The 10,910-nt window shown below is 43.4% G+C and overlaps 1 protein-coding gene across 2 annotated transcripts in view; it reads right to left on the reverse strand.

The window, feature by feature from the left end:
* The window catches only part of LOC139329528 (zinc finger protein 385A-like), a 28,235-nt gene that overhangs the window by 15,380 nt on the left and 1,945 nt on the right, over nucleotides 1-10,910 (reverse strand). The window contains exon 1 of one of the 2 annotated variants that reach the window (XM_070959905.1): nucleotides 8,416-8,960. The exons of the other annotated variant lie outside the window; for it this stretch is intronic. Coding sequence (XP_070816006.1) covers nucleotides 8,416-8,425 — 10 coding nt within the window. The 5' untranslated portion in view covers nucleotides 8,426-8,960. Of the gene's footprint in view, nucleotides 1-8,415; nucleotides 8,961-10,910 lie in introns of those variants that run through there. 2 annotated transcript variants of the gene reach the window in all.

Genomic DNA, 10,910 nt, shown 5'->3' on the forward strand with positions numbered 1-10,910 from the left:
GCTGAAGCTCAGCTGTAGCTACTGTCATTTGTGTCTGACTGCTTTTGCATACGCTGCATGAGAAAGAGGGGGTTTTAGAAGGTAGGGGCGGGAAGCAGAAGTGGGGGTCACGGTTTAAATGTCCTTCAGACATGCCATGAATCCCACAGCTCACATGGCGGCCATTATCACCTCTCCAAACCAACCACAGCAAGATCTGTGCTGAGTGAAAAACCAGCGGTAATAACACACCTTAGTTCACACCAACATACGAACATGTAGGAATGAGTGAACGCTCAACACCAGATATCATGAAGGAATGAGTGTAAGCAATAGCAAGATAAGGATGAAAAAGCAATCTGGGACTATTTTTAAATGATCATAACATGTTTGATGCTTTGATAAGGATGGTTATATTCTATATTTTTGTTGGGATTTAAAGACAACACAAGCCATGAAAAGACCGAAGATGTCAGCGTGTTAGTCTGTCTTCTAATTCTCTGACTTCCTCAGCCTGTCTGCGGTTCCTACTGACATGTGAGTCTTTAAAAATGGGTCAGGAAAAACAGGAGTGAATCGTGCATTTGTTGGGAACTATTTTCAGCAGTGGATTAATACTCATTCGGTGAGCTAGTGAGTATTTACAGCAGCAGGGTAATGTTTGTGGGATTGACTCAAAATGAACTGCAGTCCACATGGTAGTAATGGAACATGTTACCCAATGCAACAGTGAGGCTCATTTATGGGTTTTTAATAATTTTTTTTTGTGCACACACTTTTTTAGGTTTTAGCCGCACACATACTTGTTAGTAGCATCAGTTCATTCATGATTTTGGTCTTCTTGAGGGATTTGTTGAAGAATCACCAGACTAAAATCCAGGATTACCTATAACATGGAAAATGTCTGAGATGCAATTAAAATGCGGTTAACAAAGCACGCAAAGGGACAATAATGTTTAGGCTTTATGGACTGGCTCAGAGGTATCATCATTGTGTTTTGTCTTTGGTTAGTGAACCGTATTCCTGACACGCTTCTGGTAAATCTGCAGCTCATTTTACGCTGTGTTACAATTGAAAGGTCAGAGCATGCTTGCTGTTACTTATAAATCTGCATTTACTGTGCAGGCACCCACAATAGAGCGATGCATTTAACGTTGGCACGCAGTGTTTTCAGGGTATTATTCTGCACCATCCCACGGCAGCTCGATGCGGCGTGAGTGTAGCCGCAGCAGCATCCACTGACCTACCCTCCTCCTGAGTGATTTACAATGACATCAGATAAGTGAGCGCCACATCTCTTCAACAGCGACCACGCTGGGAGGGAGCACATTGATTGGACACATTCTGAGGAGCGTTAAAGTGTTAAAGTGCTGCCAAACTCTATAAATCCAGGCCTCGCCATCTATTGCTCCTTCTCTCCACAAAAATGAACAGACAGCGCTGTCTCACCCAGCCCCTCATCTTACTGCCTTTTTTTTTCTAATGCAAATGTTTGGGTGAGAAAAAGATCAATGCCTGTGTAATGGCTTATTGAATTTGTGTGTAGATTGTGTGTGAGAGGTAGTTGGACAGAAATGAAGAGACGTAAAGGGGGGGGGCAGACAACCAGAGACAGAATCTTATCGTCACAGTAGATTTCACAAACCCAGAGACGTGTGCACACACCGGCATGCACACACCAATATGCTGTGACTAAGGCCTCTCAAATTGGCAATTCATTTAGCCAATTTCAGTTTAATGATCACAGAGGTAATGTCAATGTCAGTGATGCTGCTGGAGCCTCTCTGTATTCCTTGTCTGCCTCCATCTTTGCGCTCCATGATGTGACCAGGAGGGAAGCGGACAGGAGACTGGATGACATGCTGTCTAACAGAATGAAGTCTGATGAGGGGCAGAAGCACTGCAGGGTCCCTCCAAAGAGAAAAAGAAAAAAGAAAGAAAGAAAGGAAAAAAGAAATGCAGCCATCTTTAGTTCCAGGCCCCTCGGCTCAGAGGACCGGCTCCGCACACGATGCCATCCGCCTCACATCTGCATCTAAATGGGCTGCTGTGCGGAGCAGCCTCTGAAATGAGCTCCTGTGGCAGATTAGCCAGCCTTCCCCTGACAAAAACCCTCTCACTGCTGCTGCAGCAGAGAGGGACAACTCTGTGGTGAGTCTATTAACCCGAAAACCACTGGATCCACTGGGCTGTGGCTGTCTTTCCCCCCAAGTTTTGTGCGAAAAAGAATTGATCCAGCATTCTGTGACACCATTAGTATGTCGATGATCATCATCTGTTCAAATGATTTGTGACTCCTCTTTCTTGTTTTGTGGAATGCCGAGCTGCCACCATTCGGCATTTGGCATGGTAACCAGTTCTCTGCAAAATAAATACTTGAAATGATTTGTTGCATCAGCTCTCTCCCATGTGGTGTAAATGCAATGCAACTGTGTTAGAGGGACTAACCTTTGAAGAAACACAGCGCTAACTTTGTCGTGATTGCGGGGGGAAGATGGCTCTGTCTTAGTGTCGCATACAGCTACTGTGAAGGACTGAGCATGAAATCCAATTTACTGCAGCTCAGCTTACCCTCGAGTCAAAGGCGGCTATTCCAACCTAAGCAGGGGACAGACGACAGTACACACAAACCTTTGTAGTCCGAATGAATTATGCACTGAAAGGACTAACTTATAGGCTCAATGCTGATTAATATTGTGTTTGTCTGTGTGAGATCTGGACAATGAGGAAAGGACACGGCGAAGAGGAGAGCTGAGTGCTGGTGAAGGAGAGCACAGTTGATTTCAGTCTGCACTTTGTTTTAATGATAGATGCTCTGCACCCCAGTGGCCAGGCTTAAATGCCACCTCCCAGAGACCTCTCAGAAGTCCTCTTTTGCCTGAAATGTGTGTGTGTGTGTGTGTGTGTGTGTGTGTGTGTGTGTGTGTGTGTGTGTGTGTGTGTGTGTGTGTGTGTGTGTGTGTGTGTGTGTGTGTGTGTGTGTGTGTGTCTGTTTTTATGCAGTGCTCTTGAGATCATCTAGTCCCTCTGCAGCTCCACTCTGATTCCATGCAGTATTCGTAATTAATGAAGACTTTTGTTTTCCCCACCAGATTTTGCACTGCTCTCATTAAAATTAAAATCATTATGTAATGATGGTGGCACATTGCTGTGTTTGGACTTCTCCCTGCTAACAATTTCTCATGAAAAATTCTGTCTTGTCTTTCCGTAGTGCCAGATTATGAAACCTCATAAAGAGGTAAAAACTTCTTGATTGGCAAGGAACTGGAGATGACAAGCAAATAGGAGCTTGGTCGAAAATAATGGCAGTGGGGCTGAGTTGATGGAGTCGATTGAGCGAGGAAAAGAGGTCTGGACGAGGAGGGGAGATGAGGTGGAAAGAGAAGGAAAGCATCGAGGAGGGGGAGGGAGCCGCATGTTTTGAGGTGAGTTCAAGGTGACCAGAGGAGGTAAAGAGCCATGTTAACCTGCAGGTTAATGTACAGAAGACTGAAGAGAGTAGTTATAGTCTGCACAGCTGAACGTTAGCTTGTGACGGACTGTGCTGTACATGTGATAAAAATCCCATGGTAGCATTGTCAAAGAGGTGAAAGCAATCCATTTGGTACAGCTGCTTATGGGGGTTAACCTTTGGCTGTCAAATGCAAAATGTCATACACGCATGAACAATTTGGGGTTATTTCGTTGCTGTCCCTGTAGGTTGTCTACATGTCATGTCTTGTTTTAAGCATACACACAAGTCCTGAGACATGGAGGTGGGAATATGGGTCACGTATGGTCCATTTTTGATATATGCTTGCAGCAGTGTGTGCTGTCTTGTTTTGCAGTATTTTTACTTTATGTACTGTTCAGTGTTTGCATCATATGAGACAAGCTGAGGTTGATTTTGTACAAATTTTTCCATCAGTGTTTTGCCATCAAACGCAACCACCTTTGCAGGTAAATTGGATTTCCAGTGGCTTTCTGTGTTTACTGTCTGTTGGACTTGAGATGTGTTCAAACAGAGGTTGTTGACATTTTGCCTTGCATTATTGTCATGAATTTGACCTATACAGACGTTAGTTGTAGTTAGCTAGCATCTAGCCACCGGATCTGTCTGTGTTCAGCTGAGACTGACAGATCTCCATCTCCAGGGGCTCTATTTCTTTCTGTAATTTGAAACATTTTGAGACGGTCCTCCCAAGAGGGAATGGCTGCATGAGTTGTTTCAGCAAGTGCCCCAAAATGTCATCTATTTACATTCAAGTGACAAATCCCTCTATAGAGACCGTATTAATTATGATGGGAGCAATGGAGGAAGTTAGTTGACATTGTTATAGAGTAACAAAGTTTGCATGTGTTGAGGTGGATGGATGGGTCACAAAACATTGGACATGGACAATGCTGCTTTATTTAAAGCATTGACCATTATTGTTTCATAACATTAATCAAGCATTTATTATTGTAAGAATGACAGCGAAGTTACTTTAACCCCATTAGTCATTATTTTACCCTTCAAGGCTTTTTTGTCCTCTTATTTTTGAATCATCCCTTGTCTAAATTTTGCTTTGCTTTTTGCCTGTAACCACATGTCACAATAGACAAAAATATAAAGGTCAAGGAAGGATGGTAGACCGTATATTATTATATTATATATAATATATTTATGATTTGAAAATAGTCATATCGATGTAATCCATCTGTGCCTTTGAGTTCTGGGCAGTTGTATGAATGTTAACTGGTGAGCTTTGTTTCATAAAGAGGCTCGTGAACATCTGCCTATCTGTATCTCCTCTCAGGCCTCAGCTCTTTAGGGAGGTGACGGAACATCCTGAATCTGGCTGCCAACTTTCTCTTTCATTACACTGCAGTCATGATGTAGCAGAGTTTGAGGCAAACAGAGAGCACTACCACATGAGACCACGCTGAGAAAAGTAAGGCCATTAAGAGATCCACCATGTCAACATGACCCGCAGCCCTGCCGCACATTATTATTCTGTTTGTCAAACCATTTACACACCTGCTGGGAGCTGGAAGAACACACGACTGCAGATACAGACCCACAGAAACCTGAGCATGTAAAGTACACAAGCAAGCTCGCAAGCGCACAAAGGCACATGTGGGTGAACACACGTACGCAACAATGGCATCAGACGTGCAGAAGCCAGGTGCATCTCCTTATGATTTTATGCAATAGAGAGGACACAAAGGCAATGAATGCTTTATGTTCAACACACAGAAAAATCAAAATAGAACAAAAAGAGGACGTATGATGCTGAATTCCATATATCATATTGTTTTTTACCGCAGAGGCAGAAATGACAGGCTATATTTTGGGAGCTGATTGGAGCCTGAAGGGCAGAGTGTGGTTTTATGCTATAGCTTGGTCTTGAAGCAACACGCAAGGGTTATGTAGTGTAAGAGTCAGGCTGCTGGCTCAGCTGTGGTCTGCATACCTTCAGGACAATAAAAAAACAAACAGCAAAGAGACTTTATGATCAGCCCTTGTGCCCTCTTGCCACTTGATTCTTGGAAGCAGTAAATGACAGACACACGTCTCAAGGACTTCTACTTTTATAATTACGGTCACCAAGTCCTCGAGCCTAAATGACAAATATATCTTTGTCATTGCCTTTTGAAAATTTTCTGATCTGACACTCATATCCACACGGCAACATAGTTTGCCTCGTAAAACCATTACATGCTATCGGAACAACAATTTATGAGTCATCGTAGAAGTTATCAAACGAGGTGACAACGAGAAACGAAATTCTTTCACACTATTTTTATTGTTTTCCACTATGGCAAAATACGCCAGTTAAAGCAAGTAGCTGTCTCGCTGCTCAGCATTCATACATGTTCCCGACGACCCGCGTCTATTGGGTTGGACCCTTATTGGGCTGGTATCATATAGTCCGATCCCAGTGTGAGGGAAAGGTTGCGGTCACGGTTAAAAGAAGAAATACCTGGTTAAGATGGGAAAGATTGTAAAACAGGGTTGTTGTTGAATGTCTGCAGTAAAAGGAAAATGTGTGAAGTCACATGCTTGCTTTGCCTATCCGTCCACGTCAAGCTCCTCCATACAGCTTTTGGGTTGTGTTTTAGCAGATGAGAGTCATAATTGACCAGTCCATGTCCAATGCTTTGTCTTGTGAGGACAGACTGTATGGTGCATATACTGTAACTATTGACCCTCACTGTTGTTTGACCTTCCCGTCTTTGCTTACCAGTGCTGCTTTTGTTCGGTGCAGCAGTGTCAGCCTCCACAGATGTATGAAATATGTGTCAGTTTGTCAAACATGCAGAGTGACAGGCACATTTCTCCATTTTAAATGTCAGTACTTTTTATCCATCACTGCATTGCCTCGATTTAAAGGTCATGTTGTTTATCGGAGACAACATGCACCTGTGATTCCTTCAGAGGACATTGATGAGTGGGAGGGTTTGCGCACACAAAGACACGCACACACATTTATGGATTACTTTGTACTGAGCGGTGATGCAAGCCAGAAATGTTTTTTCATAGTGCTGAGTGAGGTCTTTGCGTCAGACTAGAACAGGCCTTGGCCCTTTTTTTTAAATAAATAAAGACCTCAAACCTCTGGGTCTGAAATATTCATCATTAAAATCACACAAGAGTTACTAAACTGCGTTCCACACTGCTCTGCACCGAAGGAGATGAACCAGCTTCAGCACAGTTCACTGCAGTTGGTCTCGACATGTTTGAATGTTGATTTTCATTAAAGGAAATACAGTATTCAGATGGCGGTGGCGTGGATGGAGCGGAGAGGAGACTGTTCCTCTGTGTTTATCCCTCCATCTTTTCTTGTCAGCACTGTTGCTGTCCTCGTCTTTCATGGAAACTATTTTGGTCTCTGGACTTACATCTCTATCTCAGTAAAAGGAAACTAATACAGTATATAAAACCCCATCGCCTCATGTTGTTGTGATCTTGTGTCAGTGTGTTTAGTGTCTAATGCACACAGAGTTAAAGCTTCAGCTCCGGGGAGGGATTACCACAAGCTCAAACTCACTCTCAGATCACAGGGGGACTCAAGCAGGGGCAAGAGCAAGCAAACAAAAATAAAGTAGTCTAATATTTTGTCAACACACAAGTACGTGGAACAAGGTCAGTGTAGTTAATCGAATTAGAGATAAAATGTTGAAACACTAAGTGCGAATGTAAAATGCTGACGTCTAAAGTCTGCTGTGTGTGACAGCGTCACACTGCTAAAAATTGAACAAAAATCCGGTGCAGGATGTGCATCTTATCAGGCTCATTCTGCAACAACGGTCCCTTGTGTATTTCATTCAATAACAGCTCCATTGAAGAGCCACTTCTGTAATATTCTGCAGTGATCAACATCAGCATAATTAAACTGAACACACTGAATGCTGTTTACAAAACATTATTTGCATATCAGTATGTATTATAACCATAGTTCTGTGACGTCAAGTCAAAGTTCATTTTGGTGCATTTATCTCTTATTTTCTTGTCTCTTTGGTGCAGAGCTTTTGAACCTATCAAAGCTTTTGAGGGAAGGTCCACTGTCTTTTTAGTCTTTCTTTACTGCTGTTTCATGTATGCACAAATAGGACACAAAATCTACACTCGTGCACATGTGTGCAGCTTGTCTGAGTAGATGCAGTGTATTGAAGCCCTGTATGAAAACTGAATGAATGACAGACTGGTTAATAAAAACTCGCTGGACAAAATGAGCATATGCACTGAGAGGTGTCTGATTTCCTGATTCTGCTTCATACTGAAGCTTGTTGATGAGGCGCGGGACTGCATTGATGAATGACATGGAGTTTTACATCCTGTCAGTGGTGAGTGTGCTTACAATTTAGGCAACGAGAAACTGAGATGACTGATCATATAACGCACCGAAGTTGGACTATAATCACGACATGCCTTGACTGAGGGTCAGGTTAGAGTACTTAAAATGAAATATGACCTCTTCTGGATGCATTTTCGTATAATTTTGGCATGTTTCCTGAATTGCCTGAATAACTTAATGTGTGGTACCAAATCTTCTCTCTGTCTGCCTATGATGCCATTTTCTGTCTTCCCGAGTGTGTGTGTGTCTGTGTTGTTGTGTTGGACTGACTAAAAAAGATAATTGTGACTATTTCAGGACAGACAGATTAATGAGAAAGAAGTACTATTAGGAACGTTACATGAAGAGGAACAGAGAGGACCCTTGCCCTCACCATCCTACAGATTATGTAAGGAGGGCAACCCCTCCGTCATTAATTGCTCTTTGTCAAATCTACATGACCGCATGACAGCATAAACAGATAATCTAAGACACATCTAAGTTTGAGACAGTGGCGCATGCAGCTGAAACTTTGTGCCAGAGATGAGTGATCGCCTTGACGGAGGAGGAACTGTAGAACACAAATCAATTGGATCAAGAGGAGCAAAGAGAGAAAAGCTGTCTGATGCTGTCTTACCCAAGATCATCCTGTATCCTTCCACTGTCAACTTCTCTTTCCCACAGTATCTTCTTGCTCGACTCTTCTCTCCCTCGATCAGCTACTGACGCGACTCAAGCCTCAGGCGCCCACCTCTCTGGCTCTCAAAACTCAGTGTGGAAAAGATATCCTGCATCACAACCTTCACTTTGCCTCCCTACGGTGTGTCTCTTCTGCTCGCCTCGCTCACATGAGATGCTTCTCCTGCAGATCTCGACACACGTTTCTTGTCCAGCCAGCTGTTGCCAGAGGAGGAGCACAGCAGCAGCCCTGACCACAACACAACATGCGCTCAGTCTACTGCAAAGAAAGCCTGTAATTTATTCACTGTTATATATTCACTACAGCAGGAGGAACACCAGAGAATACAGCTGAGATGGAGTCCTGCCTCACTGGAAGAACCTCTGCACCACAGCGTGCCTCTCTCTCCCACCCTCTCTCTCTCACTCTCTCTCATATTTTGGGGTTGGGTATAACCTAAAGGCACCTTGCATTTCTGAGCCGTGATTGGCTGGAGGCTCTGCCAATGAGAGCAGTCGGTGCTGAGCGTTTTCTTGGGGTGTTTGAATCAGGAAGCAGAGTGATAATGCTGCTGTCGATTCTGCTCTCCCTCTCCCTCTGTCACCCTGTTTCTGCTGTTTACCAGTGACGATTTTTCCTCTCTCCTTGTCTCCCTCTATACTCTGCCTCGTGTTTCACACTGACACGTCTGAAACATGCCTTGAGTATGTTAATGTCAGCCCTCACAACGTCCTCCCAGTGTTCACACAAAGAGTAGGGTACATTTTGTAAACGCTGACCAAGCTCATACAGTCGTTGCCCTTGCAGACAACTGTGTGAACAAGACAAAAACACAGACACGGAGGTGCGACGGAGACTGACAGCTCCAGAGTCTTGATGAAGGGGAGGAGAGATTGAGCTTAATGCAGACTGACTGGGGATGAAAATGTAGGGTGAGGAAATGTGGAAGAAGTGTTGGAACAGCAGGATGAAGGAGCACGCTGACAGCTGTTTGACAGGCAGGGAGTGCTGAATGAGCTCAAAAGCTAAGCTCACTGCACGCACGTCTGTACCAACATTTACCAGCATAATGTATTCAAACTGGAACGCTGTGCTAATGTGTATTCAAGACTTCATCAAACTCTTTCCCACAAGATCACGCAGCACTGCTTCTGGATGACCTCAGGCTTTATGCAGTATGAACTGATCCGTTTCTACATAATTTAATAGTCATCCTAACAAAAAGTGCATGCAGTAAATCAGCCTGTGTGTGTGTGTTAAAGCTTATGTGGACCCAGGATAGGGGTTTTGTGCATGTGTGTGTGTGTCTGAGATTAGGTTTCCTCATTAGTGGAGTCAGGTTGAATAATGCAGGTAGGTGTATTGTTGTGACCAATGGGCCAGGTGCTAATGTGACTGTCTGAGGGTGAAGGGGCAGACACAGCATGACTTTAATGGATGTCACCATGGAAAACTGAAACCGGACCACTGGACTCAGGTGACACACCATCCTGCGTGTGTGTCTTGATAAAGGTATGATCAGGCTTGAAGTTGCTCACTTGTGAAAGCACAGCAGGTTGATAGAACACCATAAATGTAATTATGGCCTTAAAAGAATCAACTGAAATTCCGACATATGCAAAAGCAAACCTCATGCCTTCATGCGTCTAAGAGCAGGAGCAGTGTCAAAGTTCTGATATAAAGCCTTTATTGCAGGAGCTGGCCATTAGGTTCAACCATAGGCATGATACAGTAGTTTCACTGTACAGGTCTCAGGACTAGCTTCGGGTTAGGAGGACTGTTTTGCAAAGTAATTAATGTGTGCTGATGCTGTAGCATGCTTTCTGGTGAGCAATATAACCATGTTTTGCAAAAGCTCGGAACACAGTACAGAGCATATACAGTCAAGGTGGAGTTGCGCTCCTCTTGTCACACAAAATATACTGAAATTTTTCATAAAAATGGTCACTTAAATGCATAGATGTACTGATAACAGTTTGTATGAGGGTTGGAAGTAGCATGCTGTGCAGTCAGGAGACCTGTGTGAGCATGCGTGTGATTTTGTGCTTGTGACCTCAACAATCCTATCATTCTCTCACGCCGCCCCAGGAGGCCATAACTGTGTCGACAGGCTAGTTGAGCTCTAATTTTAGCCGTGATCCTTAATGAGTGATTCCTGAGAAGTCCTGCCAACGTTTGATAAAGTCTTCATTTGATGTGCAACGCTGATGAAACAGCCTTAAGCACGTGTTAAATCAGCCACTTACAGGTTAAAGTGTCCAAATGGGCAAAGATGAAGAAAAGAAACATATGAAAAATTCAGATTTTCTCACGTAACTTCATGCCGTTTTCTAACCTGCATGCACAGGTACATTTTAAAAATGCATTACTTCATCAAACTGTTCACAGCACTTCTTGAGAAACAATATCATAATTAAACGTGGTCTTTTTTAAACTGGCTCTGCTGTTTGTGT

The sequence above is a fragment of the Chaetodon trifascialis genome, chromosome 3, assembly GCF_039877785.1.
Source record: "Chaetodon trifascialis isolate fChaTrf1 chromosome 3, fChaTrf1.hap1, whole genome shotgun sequence".
Taxonomy (NCBI): Eukaryota; Metazoa; Chordata; class Actinopteri; order Chaetodontiformes; family Chaetodontidae; genus Chaetodon; species Chaetodon trifascialis.